Genomic DNA, 22,182 nt, shown 5'->3' on the forward strand with positions numbered 1-22,182 from the left:
GGTGGTGGTGACCTTGGGCCACCGGTTCGCTGAAGGAACTCCGGCTCTTTGACTCTTTCCAAGCAGGAGAGAGTTGACAAAGGCATTGAGACGGACGGGTCCAACCTGAGCGGTGTCAGCGCCAAGTGTGCCTGGGATGACCTGAGCCGGCCCCCCGAGGACGACGAGGACAGCCGGAGCATTTGCATCGGTACTCAGCCCCGGCGGCTCTCTGGCAAAGGTGGGAGCCGTCGCCTTCCCTTTCCCCAGGCCGGGTTTCAGTATTTCCTGGCAGGATTTAAACAGCAAGTGAGGTCTTCAGCAGGGTGGAATGAAGGGAGCTTTACTGACCCGTTTCTCCTGTGTTTCCTGTGTGTATTTCAGATCGCACTTCCAGCAGTGACCATTGTGTTTTAGATTTGCCCCTTGCTATCTGAGGTCAGGGAGGTGAGTGGAAGCCCTAGAACAGTTACAGGAAACAGCCATAGTCCACCCAAACGCAAGAGAACAAGCATCGGCCACCCACAGAATTGACACAGGGCCCAGCTCTAGCCTGAAAGTCATGCCAGACCTGAGGATCACTCTGGCCTTGGGCCCTCCCAGGCCTCAGACAAGAGAGGCCTGAGTGTGAGGCCAGTTTGCACACTTCCCCACCCCACTCTCTTGCAGAGATAACGTAAGGGGCGTAGGCAGGGCACCCTTACCTGCTGCATTTTGTCGGGGGGCCTTGGGGAAGGAGGATATGGCTCCCCTGTTGGAAGCTTACCATGCTGGTCTTGGTTAGCGAAACAGTTGTGGTTTTTAAGAAAGGGCATCCCTAACTAACTCCAAAAGAAAAGCGGCCATTTACACAGACGTGATTACAGCTGCTTTTTCTACTTCCTTTTTCAATTATTCCACCTTTTCTTAACTTTTGAAGAGTAAGATACCTAGAATCCTGAATAAAATACCAGCGCATGTGACCGCACTTATAAAAGGTTTTCTTTCCATAAAAAACAACTTAAACCCCTAGTGCAAATATCTGACCCCTTTCTTTCCTTCCTGCTTATTCTAATGACGTGCCAAGCCCTGGGGAGATTCTGAGAGAGTGTACAGTTATTAGAATCATTCAGTTGCTTTTGACAAAAGAGCTAATTTAAGGAGGGATTCGCAGTTTTGTCCAAAATTTCAACCATCATTGGCTATTTTTAAAAAAATTATAAAAGTAAGATCCATGCCACTATAACAAGCCAAACACTAGAAAAGTGAATAATCACTTCTATCCTCAAAGCCCACCCTTTAACCAACAAACGTTAATTTGCTTTTTTGTGTGTGTTTGCAGTTTGCAGAAGTAAATCTTAGATGAAAATCTCAATATAGGGGACCAGACTAGTAAGCTTCACCCCAAAGACCAGAAAAGCGCCTTGCAAAGAAATAATTCAACCAGGGGACTCCTTTGTCACCTCCTGGCCCTTGGCAGACCCGTGGAGAGGCAGGGTTCCCTGGGGTAGTACCAAGGTGGGGAGATGACTCAGTATCCCACTGACCTGGCCCAAGGGGAAGGGGGGGCAGGGCCAGATACCAGCTGACCACCCAGAACCCAGGAACTTGTGTAAGGGATGCCTGCTCACTCACGGCAGAGCACTCGCAGCCCTTACTGGCATCCATCAAGTGGGTAGAATCCCTGGGTGGTCTTGGGCAATGGCTGTCTTGTGAGTCACTGTCTGGAGCCATGTTAGGGGTAAGCCTAGGGCCTGTGACACAGGATGGGAAAGGACAGTGGAGGAGAGCCCTGCCTTGGAGAGTGCCCTTCTGCAGTCCAGAGGCCATTCCTTGTCTTCCTCAAGAATGGTGCTCTTCAGACCAGATGTTTCCAGAGCACACGATGCCTCGTCTGCTCTGTGTCCTCATGCTGCACTCAGATCGCACAGCTGATGCCTAGAGTGGCCTCAAGACCAGCCTTCGTGGGGGCCTTTCCCCAGCCCATCAGCAGAGCCAGGGTCCAAGGACAGGGATGGGGATGCTGGGGGCCCAGAGGGCCATCAGGTAACTTAATGGTGTCATTGCAGACACGGAGCAGATCCGGGAGACCTTGAGGAGAGGACTTGAGATCAACAGCAAACCCGTCCTTCCGCCAATCAACCCCCAGCGGCAGAACGGCCTCACCCACGACCGGGCCCCGTAAGTGCCCTGCCCACAGAGGGGTTAGTCTAGCTTCCTGACAGCAGTGTCCCGGGACTGGGACAAGGGGGCAGTTTTGTCCTTCAGGGCCTGTCCCTGTGGCTTGCATGAGAGAGAACAATGCCCAGAGGCCTTGCTGGATGGACTCAGGGTCTCTGGGGCACACAGATCTGTGGGTTGTAAGGGCCTCCGAGGGAACGCAGCGGACCAGAAATATAAACAACAGTAAATATTTACATAGGCTGTGTGAGCAGATGGGAGGCCAAGTTGGGGCAAAATCTGACTTGGGGCCTCCCAGCCTTGTGGGAGCCCATTGTGCTGAGCACGATTCCCCTCCTTATCTCGGCCTCGGCCAGAGTTGCCCTTCCTTCCTTCCTGGAGCCTGGTCTCCGGCTGATAGCTGCAACCCCAGGGGCCTCCCTGTCTGGCCAGCCCCGGACTGGACGCCTGCTGCTGAGGCCCTTCTTCCTGCCTCCCTTCCATGGGGCCCAGGGAAGGGAAGTCCTCTGCAGGCCTCTGCTGTCTGTCCAAGAGCCCCTATAGCTCTTAGGAGAGACTGTGACCACCCCAGAGGTCAGATCCACTTCCTGCTGACCTCTCTTCCTCTGATGGGGGCGAATGGTGGGCAGAGCTGGAGCTGGGCACCCCCCTCTGCCCTTAGTCCCAGGGCAACTCTAGGGAATAGCTGCTGGCAGGGGATGCCTGGGAGCTGGCAGCCCAGAGCAGGAACCCTGCCTGCCAGAGAGGAAGTTGCTGTGCCCTGGGCTAACAGGGAGGCGGACCACTCGTGCAAGACCAGGGTGATCCGTCCTTCTTCTAAGAAGTCTTTATTACACACTTGCTGTGTGGCAGGCTCAGGACCCAGAGGGCCATCTGAGGTGTAGGCTCTTTTGGGGGCACATGAACTGAAACAGTTAATTAATTGGCATGATTCTGGCTGTGGGTGTAATTTGTTGGAAATAGTTCCTTTGAATTCTAGCTCCAGTTGCTCATCCATGATCCCCAGAAATGGTAATGATCTATTGTGCTACAGAAGGGTCAAGTCAGCATGATCTGGAGTAGTTAGGGAGGGCTTCTTGGAGGAGGAAGGACATGAGACGGGCCTCGAAGGAGCCCTGGAATTTTAACAAGCAGGTGAAGAAGCTGACAGGGATGGAACAGGGGAGGCCTGGCTGGTTAAAGTCGAGGCTGTAACCTGGGAGCAGATTGTGGAGTAGGGAGAGTTACTCCAGCTGCCCAAGGTGGCCAACCTGAAGAATCTGCCATCCAGAAGCCATGAGAGTAGAGGCCTTTTGCAAGAGCCTGGAGAAGCTTCCACTGCCACCTCCAAGCAGCTTTCAACTCCAGCCAGTGGATTTCTGCAGCCAGCCGCCTTGAAGGAGTTGGCTTAAGGCACCATCTTCCCCTGGCAGGAGCAGATGGCCAGGCTGAGTCGTGGGGCATCTGGAAACTCTCCACCTGTGAGTCTGGACCCTGTCCCAGGGCCATACTCCTTCACGTGCCCTGAGCTTGGCCTCTTCCTCTGAGCCCCACTGGCACTGATGGGAGGTCGGGAGGTAATTGAAGGCTTAAAGGCTCAAGCAGATTGCCCCATAACTTGTAGTCTCAGTCCAGATGGCCCTTCCACCTCCAAAGGTCTGGGTTTCTGGGCAGAAGGGCAGGGGCTCCTGTGGAGGCAGCCCACTTGCCCCTACTATACATCTGGGACAAGTCTGAGATCTCACTCCCAGTCTAGGGCGTACTTACAGCTGCTGCACCCCCAGACATTGTAAGGCACACAGAGTTCCTGGATGCAGACGTCCAGCCCAGACTCAGCCCACTGGGCAGTGGGGCATCGGATCTGGTCCAAAGGCTATCTGTAGACTCAGGGCAGAGGCTGCAGCCTCCTCTCTTTGGCCTGAGTTGGCTGAGCTGCAGAGAGGTGGATGCGAGTAGATCAGAGATGCAGCCATCTGGGGTCATCTCCCCTCCCTGCAGCTCAAGGACCCAGTCGCGTCTCCAAGGTGCTGGAATCTGCAGTCTGAAGGGATTCAGAATGTCTCCTCTAAGGTTGTCAGTGCTGGTTACCAGTTTGTTAGCAGTTGGTTGAGAAATGGTTCCTCCTTTGCCAAGAACATTTTCCAACCCTCCCTCAAGTCTCCAGCTCCCTGTCACCTCAGGATCGATGACGGCGGCCTCAGTTCAGATTAGCACGCACGACTGTAATATCTGTGCTGCCCACCCTGGGACCTGACCCGGTTTCAGATAAACCGCATGGATTGTGACTGAGAAAGCCAACCCAAAATGTGCTGGCACTAGTGTTTGCTCCTCTCCCTGTGGGGGAGTGACCGGCATGGGCCCTATTGTGTCTTCGTGTCCGATTTCCTTTAGTCAGGCTTTCTGGGCTGGGGCCCTGATGCATAGTCTTATGGGCCTGAGCGTGGCTTGAGAAGGCTGTGGAGATAGAACAGAGGTTCAGAAGAGCCAGTGGAGCCTGAGTATTAGCAGCTGGGCTCTGGCCTACCTGAGGGAATCAGGCACTTGATCTTTTCCCACCTTAATGGCGACTAACACTGATCAGGTGCAAGTGCTTTATACCATCCTCGTAGTCACTCTGTGAAGTAGATAATCTTATTATCCCCCTTTTATAGATGAGGAAACTGAGTGAGGTACAAAGAGGCTGATAAGTAACTTGGCCAAGGTGAGAAAAGGGTGGCACTTAGGGCAGTCCCTCAGCCATTAACATGGTGTGGTCCTCCTTACTCCATTCTCAGGGACCGTGTGAGGGACACCCCAGACTGTGTCTCTCACCCTCATAGGTGGACCTCCTCTAACTAGTCAAAGCATGAGTAGAGACTGCTCCCTTGGCACCGAGGACAAGGCTAAAGCCCCATGTTAGAAGCTTACTGTTTGTATTTAACTCTAGGGAAGACATGCCGCCAGGCTCAGTGCTTCCAAATCCCAGAGATAACAAGATGTGTCATAATTGTCTCATTTATACCAGAATTACTTTTTAACACAGAGCCTTGTTTTCTTCATGTTCAGAAACAAAATCAACCGTATATCTCTGGCCCCTCCACCACTTCAGGGCTAGGGGATTTCTTTCTTTTTTGCTTGAGGCCTCACTTCCTACTTCCCAGAAAGGCAGGGCCCTCTGGGTAACTGCTCCTCTCCCACTCCCCCTGCCAACCCTCCTCCCACTGCCTTCCGCCTTCCCGGAAGGGGAGTCCTTGGCCCTCTTTGGGGCTTCTTCCAGCGTTTCACAACCCCTGCATTCCAGCCGTGAAATTTGTATCTGGCTTTTCCCAAGATGATCAGTTGAGAAAAGCCTCCTTCGGCTTGCTGGCGCCTCCCTTCCCATGGCCTGCCCGCGTGAGTTTGGGAAGCAACTCCTCTGTGCCACTGAGGGGAGCCCGGCTTAAGGGCTGTGCCTGCCGACATTTATAAGGACCTGGGTCGAGGGAGAAAACGTCACTGGCATCCTCTGTCTGAGGTTGCCTGGTTAGACGTGGACTGTTCTGTGGAGTCTGGCCTTTGCTTCCCAGCCTCCCCACAGTGACCCCGGGGATGTGCATGGTCTGGTCAGGTGCATTGCGTGGGGAGGTTTGCATTTGTGTAAACTTGCTCTGTTGCTGGGAACCTGCATCAGTGTACCAGGACCTCCTCCTCCTTCTGCCAGTGAGTCACTGATTGAGGTTGGGGGACTTTTAGGGAGCTCTCTGGGTCACATAACCCCCCCCCCAAAGAGGGGCAGGGCCCATGCATGTGTGTGCACATGTGTTGGGGGGGAAGGTTCCTGGCTGTGGGAGAGACACTTTGTAGTTGCGGCACCTTTAAAAAGCAAACTAGGGCTTCCCTGGTGGCGCAGTGGTTGAGAGTCCGCCTGCCTATGCAGGGGACATGGGTTCGTGCCCCGGTCCGGGAGGATCCCACATGCCGCAGAGCGGCTGGGCCTGTGAGCCATGGCTGCTGAGCCTGCGCTAAGTTTCTCAGTCTTCTGGAATTGCACCAGCAGCTTTTAAGGCTTTTTTTTTTTTTTTTTTTTGCTTGTTGCCTTAATTTTCTGGAAAATTAAGGTTTTGTAGCATGATTTCTCCTGTTGTGACATTTTCAGCTGCACCCTTCCCCCAACATGCACACAAAACACACATGTATTTCTCTCCACTTTTATGAGTGTCTCTGCTCCCATCTCTTTAGCCTTTTGGATGGGTAGCCATGCTGCCTCTGTTCCCATCTTGAATAGCTTGTGACCTGGCCAAAGAGTCATCCTTTAGAGAAAATTGTGTTTTGTTTTGCTCAGCCCATGAGACCCATGAAGATTAATTAGAAGAAGAAAATATCTCGTTTGCATCCAGTGAATTGGGTGAAGGAAGGTGAGTTTCCATCTGGGAAAACAGCTGGGCTATTGCCATCACTTCCTGCATGCAGGGCAGTCTTGGGTAACCCTGCTCAAAGGGCTCTATCATGTCAGTGCAGTGGCCTGCCTGGAGCCCGAGTGTGTCATGTTGGCGCCCCTCACCGCTCCCACGCTGGGGAAGTACGGTTGTTTTCACTGGAGAGAAAAACCCAAGAAGAAACAGCCCTGCTCTCAGGGCCCCAGCCAGGCCCCACAGGGCTGATGGGAGGAAGGGCCCAGGCCTCTGTGATCCACATTTGTCTTGCTAAGTGCCTGCCTTTATGTGCCTTTCTCGGAAATACACACTTGAAAGGGCAGAACAAGGACTCCACAGCAGTCCTGCCTGGGTGAATTTCTGTTTGAACTCCATTCTCTGCTCTATTTCCCCAAAGAGGTGAAGCAGTGGCCATCGTTAACACCCCAGCCTCAGAGTTCATGGCCGGCACATTGAATTCTCAATCCAAACTGCATCTCTCTTCCTCAAGTTGCACAATCAGGAGTATTTTTATCACCCATCCTTGATCCTCAGTGTCACCCAACACTTCAGTAGTGAGTCACTTCTCCAGGGAAGGGAAAAGGAAGGCTCAAAGGTGAGAGCTGGAGAGAGGAAATGACTCAGTGTCTCAGAAACCAGGAAGCCAAGGGCTCTGGCTAGAGCAGGCTCTTTCAGGAGAGCAGGGGTCCTAGTCTCCCACCTGAGTCAGACCACAAGGCTGCGGGTGGCGGTCCCTGGTGCCCAGAGGAGTTAGTAGTTGATGAAGGAATCCACCAACCTTAACACAAGTTTTCCTCACTGTCTTCTTCACCCACACTCCGTCCCACTGTTCTATCATCACGTTCCATCCTTGGAATATTCACAGTGAAAATACTGCGTTTCATCGTTTGGTTTTTGGTGTTTACCAATAACCTTTTAAGGCCTTTTACTCCGTGTGTCATCCTCATCAGATAATTTTTCCAGATTCAGATGGTAGCAGTAACTGTGGAGGTGAGCTGGTGCCCTCACCCATACCCACACCCTGTCCCAGTCCTGCTCTGAAGGGAAACCTGCAAGTGGTTCTTTCTCTGGAAAGTTCAGAGCTTTCGTCAGCAATCTGAAAGCAAAAGGAATAATCTCCCAAGCTAGCGGCAGAAGCCAGAGGTTGAGCTGGGCTCAGCAGGCCAAACCCACTTCACTTCTGAATAGTTGCCAACCCGGGTGCCCTGGTTCCTGCTCCCGGGCGTCCCCAAGGAAAAGGCCCCAAGTCGTGTGGCCAGTGCAGACGTCATCACTGTCACAGGACTGGGATTGTGGCTAAAAGGAGTCTCGGTGGTTGGGCTCCTCTCCTTTCCACACCTGCTGCCATTGATAGACTGTGACCAATACCCTGAGGCTAAAATGGAAAAATTAAGACTCTTCAGTCTGTAGAGACCAGGGTGGAGAGGAAACATGGATACGGTTCTGTCAATCTGTGAAGTGTGGGTAGGGTGAACAGGGGCCTGTACTATAAACTGTGCAGCACTAGAAATCAGGAGTCTGTCCTGACACTGGAATGAGAAGGCGTGTTAGGATATGTAAAAAGTCCCCTTAAACAGTGGAAAGTGTAAATATAGGATGTGTTACATAGACAGGTAGTAAAAAAGAAAGACATGGAAAGATTTAGATCAATTGATGAATTACTGAGGTGTGCCTCTGAGCCATCCACAAACCAGTCCTCAGTGCTCCCAATACAGGAAGAATCCTGGGCTGGACAGCTTCTGTGACCAAGCAGGCAGGTGTTTTTGTTTGTTTGTTTTTGTTTTTTTGGCCGCGCGGCACGTAGGATCTTAGCTTCCCGACCAGGGATCGAACCCGTGTCCCCTGCAGTAGAAGCATGGAGTCTTAACCACTGGACCACCAGGGAAGTCCCAAGCAAGCAGTTTTTATTAAGTATCGCCATGTGCCAGGCCCTGTGTTGTGGGCTATTTTTGTCCCCATTTTACAAACAAGAACACGGAGGCTTAGATAGATTGTATAACTTATTTTGGGTCAATGAGCCAAGATTAATAAAGTTCAGAGCCAAAATTTGAACCTTGGGTTGTTTGAATCCAGATCCAGACCTCTTCACCACTGGGTACTGCCTGTAAAAGAAGATAAAAGTGGAGGAGTTGCCTGCCAATTCACAGGAAAAAATAACGAAAGAAGGCCTTGGAAGTCTCTATACCAGTGCACAGAGTAAAGCTGGTGTTTTAATTTGCCTGAAAACCCCTGAGGGTGGCAGGTCAGAGAGAAGCATACTAAAAAAGTGAAATCTGCTAGAGGATATGCTCCATCGAAATGAGTGAGGAAGACATACGGGGAGCAGGAAATAGGATCCAACATGAGAAAGAGGCGAGAGGAATCACCAGTGTGAAGGTAAGGGGTGATCCCATGACGACAGTTGTGCTGCAAAAACGGAATGCAGACAGTTCAGACTAGAGTCGTTTGGAAGGATCCTCTGGAGAAATGTCTTTTTTTTTTTTTTAATGATATTTGATTTATTTATTTAATTTGTTTTTTTTTTGGCTCTGTTGGGTCTTCATTGCTGCAAACGGGCTTTCTCTAGTTGTGGCGAGCAGGGGCTACTCTTTTTTTAAAAAAATAAATTTTATTTATTTATTTATTTATAGCTGTGTTGGGTCTTTGTTGCTGCATGTGGGCTTTCTCTAGTTGCGGCGAGCGGGGACTACTCTTTGTTGCGGTGCGCAGGCTTCTCGTCGTGGTGGCTTCTCTTGTTGTGGAGCATCAGCTCTAGGCCTGCGGGCTTCAGTATTTGTGGCACCTGGGCTCAGTAGTTGTGGCTCGTGGGCTCTAGAGCGCAGGCTCAGTAGTTGTGGTGCACGGGCTTAGTTGCTCCGTGGCATGTGAGACCTTCCTGGACCAGGGCTCGAACCCATCTCCTCTGCATTGGCAGGCAGATTCTTAACCACTGCACCACCAAGGAAGCCCCTGGAGAAGTGTCTTTAAAAAGATAAAATTGAGGGACTTCCCTGGTGGCGCAGTGGTTGAGAATCCGCCTGCCAATGCAGGGGACACGGGTTCGAGCCCTGGTCTGGGAAGATCTCACATGCTGCGGAGCAACTAAGCCCGTGCACCACAACTACTGAGCCTGTGCTCTACAGCCCACGAGCCACTACTGCTGAGCCCGTGTGCTGCAACTACTGAAGCCCACGCACCTAGAGCCTTTGCTCCACAACAAGAGAAGCCACCACTATGAGACGCCCGCGCACCACAACAAAGAGTAGCCCCTGCTTGCCGCAACTAGACAAAGCCCGCGCGCAACAACGGAGACCCAACGCAGACATAAATTAATTAATTAATTGATTTTTTAAAAAGAAGATAAAATTGATAAATATTTGCTCTATTTGAAAGTCTTGGGAGAATCTATAGGCCATTGGTCATTAGTTTAGGATTGAATTAGCAATAAACACATAGAAAACCAATACAGTTATTAAATACAAGGAAAATAGAAAATCACACTAGGGATTTCCCTGGTGGTCCAGTGGTTAAGAATCCGCCTTCCAATGCAGGGGATGCAGGTTTGATCCCTGGTTGGGGAACTAGGATCCCACATGCCACAGGGGAACTAAGCCCACACACCACAACTACTGAGCCCGCGTGCTCTGGAGCCCACGCACCACAACTAGAGAGAAACCTGCACGCCACAATGAAAGATCCCACGTGCTGCAACTAAGACCCGATGCAGCCAAAAATAAAATAAATAAATAAATAAATAATTTTAAAAATCACACTAGAAAGGAAAAGTAATCATATTATACTACATGACTCAGTTGTAAATAGCATTAGTATAATAACATAAACACTTAATACTTAGCCAAGCAAACTTACAGTATAGTTATCTTGGGAAGGTGGGAGGGTGGGATGGAAGGGAGCTAGAAGCTCATCTTCTGTAGCAGCAAGTCGATAGATAAAGCCTGAAAAGGGAATACCAAGAAGTAGAAAGAAAGTATATTAGAGGTATTGAGGAAAATACCAGAAGAATCAGCTAACAGAGATGACGGTGGTTGTCTCCAAGGAGTGGGGAATGGGAAGACTGCTGACTATTGTAATGAACCTTATAGAACTATTTGGCTCTTTCAACTTTAAAAAAAGAATAGTAAAAAAAAAAAGTCAAAGAAGTGATATTGTAGGAGCTGTTACAGCTTGCCCTGCACAGTAAAAAGAAAGAATGACACAAAATTCCAGGTAAAAATCACAAAATTGGCACCAAGGTAAGCCCTGGTCACTCAGAAGAACTTCAGCTTCCCCGGCATCGGGCTGAGAGCTGAAGGTGAGCATCGTATAAGTGTCTGACAGGCCTCCTGAGATCATCTGTCTTGGGGTGAAGAAAATGACGAGGCGCCTCGGCTGTGCACCTGACTCTGACCGGCAAGGAAGCTGATGGAGTGGGAGTGACAGGGCCTTGGGAAAGAGCGCTTGGGCAGAGCAGAGTTCAGGAGGGAAAACCCTGGTCCTTGTCAGAGCACTGCCTGACCAGTGGTCCCCAGAGGGAGGGTCCCCACAGCCTTTTAGGGAGGTCGGTTGGGGATTAAGTGAAAAGGGGTTCCTGTGGCTAAGGTTGGAAGAGACTGGCTTACACAAAATGAAACTGGTTCCTTTGCCCTCTGTAGTCCTCCTCAGAGTCTTCGAAATGCCAACATTTTATGAATCTTTAATCTGAGATTCAGTGTATTGCATCCAGCCTTTGCCACATCTGCTCTTCTAGAAGCTTCTCTTAAATTAAAATTCCATCAAATACCCTTTGGGAAGCCCTGCCATGGCTTCTAGGAAGCAATTCTTTTAAGAGTTCAGGGGGGAAAAAAAAATAGATGTGTCTTCATGGACTTTGAAACCCCAGAAGAAAAGACCACTCAGGGATGGGAGGCTCTTAAGGAAAAATATTGTGGTTACACTTTAGCTGGCGTCAGGAAGACCTGGGGTGTTTGTCTCAGCCCTTTATTTGCCCATTGTGTGATCTTGGACTAGTTATTTAAGTATCTGAGTTTCGGTTTCTTCATCTGTAAAATGGGAAAAATAATACCTATTTATAGGGTTGTTATAGAAATGAAAGGAAAAAAGTATATAAAGGGTTTAGCATAGGACCTGGCATCATAGTGTGCACTCAGTTAAAGGTACCCCTTAATACTATTATTGCAGAAACTCCCCTGAAAACTAAAAAGAGGTGTAATACCTCTGGGGACCAGTAGAGATATGTAGAGAATTCTTTACATAACTCAGAATATTTTTGAAGAATTTGAACAAAAGCTGGAGAGAGAAGTATGTTATACCAACAGACACTTTAAGGAACAGGATCAAGAAAAGCTGAAACTCAAGAAGAATTAAGTCTTGCAAAAAAGGGCTATGATCAGCAAAAAGGACTTTTTCATAGTTCTGTTTGGAACAAGAAGAAGAAAACCTAGGCCCCATTGTTTGGACAGAGTAATGTTAATCAGCGGCAGAGAGGCAACAAAAATTTCCTCTACTTATATTGTGCTTCCATCTCAAAAAGAATGGTTATTAGACTAGGAAGAGTCATACAGGCATCGATAAGAGGATTGAAGCCATGATTGAAAGATCTCCTGGTCCACATGTATTGCACCCCAGAATACCAGTCAAATTGGCAGATGAGATTCAGGAAGCTGTTGTCAGTAATCTCTGAGGGAATGGGAGAGAGGTGTTGACAGACTGAAAGCACTCAAAAATTTCAAGATGCAAAAAGCATCTTGCACTCTCTAGACTAGTGAGCTTGGTGTCAACTCACAGGGAAAACTCTGGGCTAGATTATTCAGCGAGTAGGCTGTGAACACTCTCTAAGGAAAAACAGTGAGGCCTGAGAGACAGCATGCATTCACAAAGAGTCAGACCTGCTGGACCATCCTCACTGCCTTTTTAGAAACACTTAACCTATTTCTATTTGGTAGATAAAGGAAGTGCTGTAGACCTTGTATAGGTGGGGGGTTAGCAAGATGTTTTGAGAGTGTCTTCTGACATCACTGCTGGCAAGACAGAGAAATGTCTATACAGAGCATCCAGGAGGGTGAGGGGCTTAGTGATGGAATGGTTGGGTGGATTATAATCAGTTGGATGAGCATACCCAAAGAGTGATGATGTCAGTCTGTCAGCTTGTCTGCCTGGCCCTGTCCTATTCACTATTTAATCAAAGCCTGGGATGAGAACATCGATGGCAAGTTTATCAGTTTTGTCAGTGATGTGAAGTCAGGGGGGAGTGCCAATATGATGGGTGCCAGAGTCAGGTTTCAGAAGTATCCAGACTGCTTGACACCCTAGCCAGATAATGCAGATTTCTGTTCTAAGCTCCAAATCCTCTAGAGTACATACAAGCTAGGGCGGAAGAGGTCTAAGCTCAGTCCATGCGAGAAAGCCTGAGGGAGATCTTGTTGACAGAGGGAGTGTGGTATAAGTTGGTAGTATGCTGAGGTTACAAAGAATAGACAATTTGATGACAGTTTTAATAGAAATAAAGTATCCCAAACGAGAAAGCTCACAGTCCTTCTGTGATCTGCTGGTTAAACCACATACTGTATTTATTTCCACACGTGACACTTCACTTCTGGACGTGACACTCGGGCTTTGACAAGCTAGAGCGAATCCAAGGGAGAGTGACTTGGATGAATGGAAGATTTCAGGACCTTATCTTAAGAATATAGTTGAAAGTTGGGGCTACAAATACTGGAAAAGAGAAACTCCTCTTGGTCTGTGAGAGCCTCGGGGATTTACAAGGCTGTCATGGAGGATGGATTAAACTAATTCTCGGCAACTTGAGGACCAGTAGATGAGAATTGCAGGAAGGCTGATTGTGCTGATTGTGTAGGAAGGCGGTCCTGCCAGCGTGTCTCTCAGCAGAACAAAGGCCTCAAGGGGTTTTGCTGGCCTGTAGTTGGGCCTTCCCAGAACACCACCGGTTGCCCGGGGCCCACAGTGGCTGCTTCCCCGTCTCAGAAGTCCCCTCTTCCAAGCCCAGGGCAAGGACCTTTGCTCAGAATGGGGGACTGGCTTGGCCAGAGGCAGTTGGATTCTGGACCCAGGGGAAAGGCAAATAAGTCTCTATTAAGCTATCAACATTCCTGCATGAGGAGCAGGTAGAGTTCTAGAGGCAGCCAGCTAACGTTCTGAGCACCTACTATATCCCAGGCACTGTTTGATGCTTCACCTGGGTCATCTCATTTCATCCTTATAAGGAAAGGGTATTGTTATTCTTCCCGTGGAGAGGACAGTGAAGCTTAGAGAGAGGCTAAGTTATCTGCCCAAGGTCATATGGGACTCAGACCCCAAACCTATGTTGTTAGCCATTCTGCCTCCCGGAGCATCCTTCATCCCCTGGCCCCATCTTCCTAGCAGCCCCCAGCGGTTATGGGCCTCCATGCCTCCCTAGGAGCCATTCTCCCTTCCAGCCCTCTGCCTTCCCCTCTGCTAGGAACTCAGGGAGAAAACAGCCCAGCTGAAAAATTAGGCCACGCTGGCGAGCACACTACTTATTTTTTTATGACTAAGATTAAGCTGACAACCATGCAAAACATTGCAAACCTGTGTCGGCTGCAGATTTAATACCTCACCCAGCCCACACAAATAATTCATGCTTCTGCATCGATGTCCAGAAAAAACAAATCAGCAAAAAGCTGGGCTCCTGCGTGTGTGTGTGGAGCAGCCGCGTTTCCATTGAAGCAGCATGCCGGAAATACCCAAGCTCCAGGACGGCACATCTAGCATTTTGCAATTTTTTTTTCTTTTAAAAGATTAAAGTACGTTTTCAAATGATTGAAGGTTGGTGGGAGGTGTAAATGTGGGCACTTGTCACATTAATTCTTCAGATGATTAAGTTCTTTTCCATTTCTTTAAAGCTGTTTGCACTTGGGTTTGATGTCCTCGTTCCGGGTGAGTGTGTTGTAGCAGTTACCAAGGTGACTTTAGCTGACTTTCAACAATTTATTTTTCCCTCCAGCTTGAGACATCTCTAGCCCTGTGTGCTGTTGATTCTGCTCTCCCAACCCCCCTGCTCCCACCCCCAGTTGCTATTCATCAGCACTTTTGCCTGTGTCAGAGAGGCCCACCGGCTCGGAGGCCCCACCTGGCAGCCAGGCCTTTTGGGAGCATGGTGGTGTGTCTCAGAGGTAGCACAGGGAAGTGATGGTGAGAGTCACACCCTGGCTTTTCCTCTTAAACTCACTCTGTGACTGTAGGCTTATCACCTCACTTCTCTGAGCCACGGGTTTCCTGACCTGTACAAGAAGCGTTAACTATAGAGGAATCTACCTGGTGTAGAGTCCTTGCTGTGAAGACTCAGTGAGTGAATCTATGGACTCCTTACTCTGGAGGAGAGTAAGGGCTCACCAAAGAGGGCTGCTGTCTTTCTTGAGTCCTGCTCTTGTCCAAGCCCCGAGGGTGGTGTTTGGTGTTGCCCTCCTCAGAAGGGAGGCGTGGCAGCCGGGGTGTAAGGGGAAGAGAGCTGGTCAGAGGTCCTAGGCTCCCACGATGGCCTGCCACAGCCCAGCTCTGTGGCCTCGGGCACATTACCGGCTCTCTTTTGTAAAGGAAAGAGGTAGATTAAACAACCTCAGAGTTTCCTTCCAGCCCTGAAATTCTGTGACCCTCTTGGCCAGCATGTTTGTCTCCTTCACAGGTCTTGTGAAAGGGTTTGTCAAAGGAGACACTAGGGCAAAGGGCAGTTTCAGAATTGGCTTTGGAAACCAGAGGAGGGGACCACTTTGTGAAAGATCAGTCACATGTCACATCTGAGGGTGGGTCCACCCAGCTGGTGGGAATGGTCCCCGTTACCTCGGGAGCTTTATAGACCACTGCCTCAGTAGGGCCCTGTGCTCTCTGATATCCCCCTCCATCCTGCCTGCTGACCTCACATCCTCCTCCCTCTGGGGAGGTGCTCTGAGTGTTGGGGTGCCTCATTGGGCCACAGGCCCCAGTGCTCAGCCCCCCAGTGTGTAAGTAGGTTGGGCCCCCACTGGCTGTGCGACTGTCAAGCCCAGATCAAGCCCGGACATCCTGGGTGGCTATTGCCGCTTCAGCGATAAATAACTAAAGCTTCTCACCCAGTATTTTATTCACTTGGGGAATTGTTCTGAGATTCACAGTCCAAACCAGGATCTGGCCTTTTGAATGAGATCAGTGGGTAACCCTCACTTCTGGCTGAGGCGGATTTGAGAGGTTGTCAGTGGGGGCAGCTGAATTTGAAAGAGCAAATCTTAGATTGCAAAGGGACCCCGTGGCCCAGCTGTGGAGTAAGCTGTGGGTGGGAAGCAGGACAGGATGGAGCATGAGGCAGAAGTGACAGTTCGCCATGGCCGGGACCACAGTCAGGAGGAATCTGGTCCAGGGTTCCTGGGGCCTCGTAGCCCAGCAGGGTGGTGGCCCGGTCCTGCTGCCCAGCCAGGCTCACTGATCTGACTGATGAGAGCCTGGTTTCCACCCCTCGATGAGGACTGTGTCATTTCCTGTTGGATGAAGGGTGTGTATGTCACGGCAGCTGCGGGCCATTAGCAGGAGTGTGCATGCTCTGAGCCTGCTCTGATGTCAGCCTTTTCAGGGTCAGCAGGAAGGAAGCTCTCGGAGCCATGTCTTCTGACACTCTAGCACCCCAGCCTTAGAGAACTTGGGGTCTGAGGCTCTAGGGCAGGGGAAGAAGGGCTCCCAGAAGCCCCTGCTGCTATCTTAGGGAAGAACAAGCCACTGTGACATAAGCTTTTATACAGAGTGTTGGCCAAAGATGAGGCTTCAGAGCCAGACCTACCTGCGACCAAATCCCAGCTCCACAGTCGCCACTTTGCGACCTGGACAAGTTAGGTCACCTCCCTGATCCCCGGCTCCTTATCTGTAAAAGGGCCATAATAATAGTGCCCACCTCACGGGGGCGCTGTGAGGAGTAATCAGCGAGAGGTGCCTCACGCAGGGCTGGCACTTGGCGAGCGTGTAGTGAGTAAATGCTGGCTGTTGTTATCTTCATCATCAATCACCATCCTTGTCGTTCCTCAGGAGCCTGGCCTGAGAGCCTTCTGTCCTGCGGTTTTCACCTTGTGCTGACCCTGTTCCTGTGCTTGCTTTGCAGGAGCCGCAAAGACAGCCTGGAAAGTGACAGCTCCACGGCCATTATTCCCCATGAGCTGATCCGCACGCGGCAGCTCGAGAGCGTACATCTGAAATTCAACCAGGAGTCAGGAGCCCTCATTCCTCTCTGCCTAAGGTAAGCCCCACAGCATACAACCTGGCCTCAAGGAGCCACCAGGCCTGTGCTTGCCCCCTACACCGAGGCGGAGTCTGGGGCCCAGGTGGGGAGGAGAGCTAGTCAGCCCGCTCCGTCTTGGGCCTTTGGGGGAGCCTGTGGACCCTGAGCCCTCCAGTAGCGCTCACCACACTGGAGAGCACTCCTTTGTCCAGAGAAGTGTCCCCCAGCCCTGCTCCCTTACGAAGGTTCAGTGACCTAGGGAGTCTCAGATGCCCTGCCATCCCACCAGCCCAGAGTCAGGGGTGGCAGGGTCCCCAGTAGCACTGGGGTAGTAGGGCAGGGGAATCTGATGGGTGGGACTCTATTTTCTCCTCCTTGCTGCTTTTCCATGCAGAAACACTCAGTTCTCCAAACCCCGTGGCCCGCACAGCAGACTCCTTGAGGGACCCAGAAGCCCAGCTGTGTCCCTCCTGCTGCTGTCCACAGTGCCAGAAACCCACCCCTGTGGCCAGAATTCAGCTCTCTGCATGGGGATGCTGCACAGGGCTGAACCTGTTGCAGCTGTGGCTTCCTCCACAGCCCTCAGGGGCTCCACCCTCACTTTTATAGCAGGAGAAGCAGCAAGGATAACTCTAAACTCAGACAGCAGTGACAAGGAAGAAAGGGGTTGCACTGGTTTGGACCGTCCCCACTGTCCCTGGAGCCTGAGGAAGGACCTTGTGTGGTGACCAGCCTTGCCCAGTAGGGCAACGAGAGCAAGTGGCCAGAGCGATCAGGGTCTGGCCAGGCCCCCGCACCCCCCACCCCAGGACCCCAACGATTTCCTCTCCAGCTCCCTCTCTGGCCCAGGCTCAGGGCCTTTAGGCTGGTGAAGGGTTAATCTGAGGCAACGTGAGAAAGCCAAGAGCAGGTTTTGCTTCCTTTGCTGACTGGCATCTCTGCCCCACTGGTTGCCCCTGCCTGCCCTTCCCCCAGGTGTATTTCCAGACTTGGGATTAACAGTAACTTCTTGTGGCTCCATCAGAGTGACCCCACTTGGCTTCAGCTTTTTTTTTAAAGATGTGGCCTTGGTAGCCATTTAAATCTCGTGGGGAGCCAGGAGGAGGTGGAAGACTGTGCCCCGGACACAGGATTGTGCTGTGAGGGCACTAGGCCGTCATCCCAGGGTGTGGGAAATTCGTTTAGGTGCTTCTTCACCCCTACCCTCCAAACAAAGGTGGGGCACGATCCGCCTTTTAGCCTTGGGCCTGACCTTGGGCACATTACTAACCGGCCTCTCTGGCCTCAGTCTCCTCACCAGGACACGAAGGAGGTGGACTCCCATCCCCTTTCAGGCCCTTTGAATGCTGCTCTAGTATCTGCTAGCCTTGAGCACTTTGGAAGGATAACAGTAGAGAGCTCGTAAGAAGCTTCTCTTGGGAGATGTTGAGATGAACGTGTTTAGTTCCAGGCCCCTGTTAGTGGGCAGATGCTCGGTCAGGAGGGCATTTGCCAGACAGCCCATCCCGGCGAGTGTAGCCTCCACAGTCCCTGAGCCTTGGCCAGGCCTGCTCTCACTGTCTCATGTTCCCACCCCCAGGGGCAGGCTCCTGCACGGACGGCACTTTACATATAAAAGTATCACAGGTGACATGGCCATCACCTTTGTCTCCACGGGAGTAGAAGGCGCCTTTGCCACCGAAGAGCACCCTTACGCAGCTCATGGACCCTGGCTACAAGTGAGAAGGCTCCTTTTCTTCCCCCTCCCTCCTTTCCGTGCCCGCCCCCTCTCGGTCCTCCCTTAGCAGCTCTTGGCGGCTCCTCTTCCTGAGGGGCTGGTTGTGAGATGCCATGTGGAGTGTGGATGCTACTGCCTAGCCCACCAGCTCCAGAAGCACTTCCTGGCCTCTCCCCCATACCCTGAGGCAGGAGCGATAACTCTCCAGGCCCTGGCCGTTGATAATTCTGTTGGCCATGGAAATTCAGGTTTGAGGGATGTGAGACTTTCTGCACACTGGGTAAACCAAGGAACAGGAAGCGGGAGGGTGAAGCAGGATGGGAGGAAGTGTGGAAGCCACTCTCGTGCTATATGGAAAGCCCACCAGAATTCCTAGAAAGTGGGCATCTGGACCTGGATGCCTCAGCTGGGCTGAGATGGGCAGGCGTTGGCACACAGAGCCTCCCCTGTCTAATGGTTCTCCTTTTCCTCCTGATGTACACCCAGCTTCTCTGTGCAGAAACCTGCTGGCTTTTCCGGAATACTTTGTCCCTCCTTTGCTGTTCTGGCTGGAGCACAGCTTCAAGCCATTGCCAAGCGGGGTGCTGGGGCCTGAGAGCCATAGGCCTCCTTCCAGCCCCGGCCCCGTCCAGGTCTCTAATGGGTACTCGGCCCAACCCTGATTCCCGCTCCCGGATGTATTAGAGGAACAACATCCTTTTCTGTTTGTTTGTTGGGGGCACGGGAGGAGGAACTCTACCTTACCTCTCTCAGAAAGGGAATCTGACCCTGATCTAACAGGTGACTCTGCCTTGTTTGTGGTGTATGGTGGAGGGTGCGGGTGGGCGGAGGGATTACTGTAAAGGGGAAGAGAATTTTGCCAGTTCTGTGGGTTTAGCCTGGTCTGTGAAGTGTATATAGCATTAATGTAGGCACGTTTTTAGTCTTTGAGTGTCTGTGTCTCTTCCTCAGGCCAGCTCCTCCCTGCCCCTCCCCACCAAAATACTAACCCTTAATTAAAACAAACGGCAGACAAAGGACACCAACCACGCTCCCCAGACTAAGCTGAGGTAGAAATGGAAGCCGGTGCTTTAGGGATATTGTGTTCCATAAATTATCTTGCCTTTTTCCACTGTTGTTATTACATTGTTTCATAACAAAATTACTTTGAACCATAAAGTTATAAATACATTTTAAAAGTCCCACTTGGTGACATTAGATTTCTGTCCATGTGGTGTTGGTAGTTGCTGTAGCAAAAGCTCTGAAGTATAACATTTGAAATTAGCCCAGCACAAGTGGAAAGGGCCTCCCCCCAGCCCCAGCGTGTCCCAGGGCACCGGGCTGCCTCTGTGGAGAGCAGGGAGGGGGTAGACCTTCTGCCTGGGCAGAGCTGGGAAGGACTGGGGAACGAGGGACCGTGTAGGAGACCCCCAGCCCCTGAGAGGTCACAGGTCCTCCTTCCTAGCAGGTGACAGTGTGTTGACAGGTCTCAGCAGAAGTGTCCTCAGATAGCACTTTTGTGTATTGAAGGTTAAGCACATTTTCTTGGGAAAGTAGGAACTAGAGTCTCCCCAAACTCAAGAAGAAATTTCACCCAGTTGCCTTTCACATGCTGAACTCTGAACCTGTCCTTGGAGCCCCGCCATCCCCCTTGGAACATCTTCCTGCCCCCAGCGGAGATGGGGGGGGAGTCAGCGTCTCCAGTTCTCAGCAGCCTGGGGACCTGGGCCTCCAGAGGACTCGGCAGATGTCACGTTGCCCCCCAGTCCCCACAAAGGTCTGGGCCCAACCCTGATTCCCAAGCCCCTGATCCTCCGGCTACTGGTGTTCCCTTCCAGCCCTGCTCCCCCTCGCCTCCCTGGCAGCCCCTCAGTGAGCTTGAGCACTCGCCCTGCTGACTCCCAGCACATGGTCCCCTCCCAGGCGCCGTTGCCCCGGGAACGGGAGCTGTGGGAACCAGCCGCTGGCCTCGGCATGTTTCAATAAAGTTGCTGTGCTGGGAGCTGCTTAATCAAAGGCCTGTGTTATGGGCTCATTAGTGTGGTCCACCACAGGGGCCAGCTCACAGGGGAGCTCCCGGGAAGGCTGGCTGGGGCCCGCTCCCCAGGCACGCACCCTAACTCACCGAGGGGTTTCTCAAGGCCCTTTCCAGGGAGCCCTGGGAAACCCACTGCCCCTGCCCCTGCCCCCAGGCCAGCCTGTCCTCAGCCGTGAAGCCAACACCCACACCAGCCCTCCTCCCCGCCCCACCCCCAAGGCAGTCAGCACTTTCTGCATCTGACTGGCAGCCCGCCTTCCTCTTTAGGGTCTTGCCACTGTGGTCACAGGCAGCTCCCTAGCCTGTGGGAACCTGGGCTTGTAATTACTTGTGGGCCTCTGAGTCTCCCTGTGGGGCTGCCTGTCTCCCTGGGAGTCTGAGGACCTCCTGGAGGCCTGGGGTCAGGCTCATAGTCACCAGTGAGGGCCCACTCCACTGGGCCAAGAGGGACCCCAGGCTCCTCTGGAGGGAGACCCCAACAGAGAGGCCTGCCCTCACCTCCTACAGGAATCTCTCACTCATGCTTCCGGGATCCAGGGTGTCTCCCTGACCCCTGTGTACCCAGGCCTGCTGGGGGCAGAGCATCAGGAAGGAACTGGATGCAGCAGCCCCAGGACTGAAGAGACCCAGACTTCTGTTCTCTTGGCTGCTGCTTGAACACTCCCTGTTGGTCCCAGAGGAGTTGGGAGGGGCTAGGATGACTTTCTTGCATCAGCCTTCAACAGCCTTGGAAGCCCTCACTCCCAGCCTTGGCACCTTGTTCTGGCCTCCAGCCCAGGCCTGTTATCTCTTGGGGAAGTGGCATGGCAGAGACACCCCACATGGGAGAAGAGAGACAAAGGAGAGCCTGAGAGAAAAAGGCAGAAAGTGAGGGAATCTGGGCCCTTTCCGGAGCTTGTGGAGTGGCCCCAGACAGGCCTCCACACCCACCTGCTCCTGGGCCTGCACCTGCCCTCCAGGCTCCTCCTTGCCCCATCTCTCCAGCCCCAGGAACGTCAAGGCCCCGGCCCAGAAAGGCAGGGCTGTCTGCAACCCCAGAGTAAGCACAGTGGGCACTCCCTGCTTCCTGGAGGAGCTGGAGAGGCAGGAATCCTCCAATTCCTTAGGCTCTTCAGTTTCCATAGGTTGACGCTGGACTCCTCCGTTTGCCCTACCATTTGCTGTTTTTATCTTTTCTGAGATGGTAAAGGCTGTCCACCAACTCCAGGGTTGTACAGGAGGGTCTTCAGACCAGGGGGATGCCTGCCAGCGTCCTCTCCTGCACTCCTTCCCCCAGCATTCCTCATCCCAGTGGCTTTAACAAGCCTCTCTCCCTTGAGTCTGTCAACACCGGGCTGTTAGCCTCTGAGTGGGAGCCTGGCCCAGAGCTGAGTCGTTCATCCGTCCCCAGCCAAGGTTGATCTGAAGGGGGAGAAGTCGGCCCCAGAGGTCACACAGGGGTCACATCGCCAAATATGAGAATATTTTTTTAAGCCCTGCAATGCTTTCTCAGCTGTGTGGTGTCTGACAGCTCACCCAGGTGGCCCCCCGTTCCCAGCCATTCCCTACCAGCCCTGATGGGAGGCCCAGGGCTTGGGAGAAGATACACAGCAGCTGTTCAAGTGGGCTTCGCTTCTCCAGGCCTGGTTTGGGGAGTCACTGCTGGGCTCTCCTCCTAGTCCAGCGGCTGACTCACCACTGTCCTCTGGACAAGCCGCTGCCTTCTCCTGTCCCCATGCACCCATTTGGATGTTGTGTGGAAGACACT

At 51.9% G+C, this 22,182-nt stretch overlaps 1 protein-coding gene across 5 annotated transcripts in view; it reads left to right on the forward strand.

Annotated features, from left to right (window-relative positions):
* Positions 1 to 22,182, forward strand: part of SUFU (SUFU negative regulator of hedgehog signaling) — a 110,563-nt gene that overhangs the window by 77,587 nt on the left and 10,794 nt on the right. For 3 of the 5 annotated variants that reach the window (XM_049696836.1, XM_012532537.3, XM_049696838.1), the window contains exons 7-10: positions 64 to 220; positions 2,028 to 2,139; positions 16,585 to 16,719; positions 18,281 to 18,419. In XM_049696836.1, the coding sequence (XP_049552793.1) occupies positions 64 to 220; positions 2,028 to 2,139; positions 16,585 to 16,719; positions 18,281 to 18,419 (543 nt within the window). The remainder of the gene's footprint in view (positions 1 to 63; positions 221 to 2,027; positions 2,140 to 16,584; positions 16,720 to 18,280; positions 18,420 to 22,182) is intronic. The other 2 variants (XM_049696837.1, XM_004268520.4) reach the window with 1 other exon arrangement.

Source organism: Orcinus orca, chromosome 14 (assembly GCF_937001465.1).
Source record: "Orcinus orca chromosome 14, mOrcOrc1.1, whole genome shotgun sequence".
NCBI lineage: Eukaryota > Metazoa > Chordata > Mammalia > Artiodactyla > Delphinidae > Orcinus > Orcinus orca.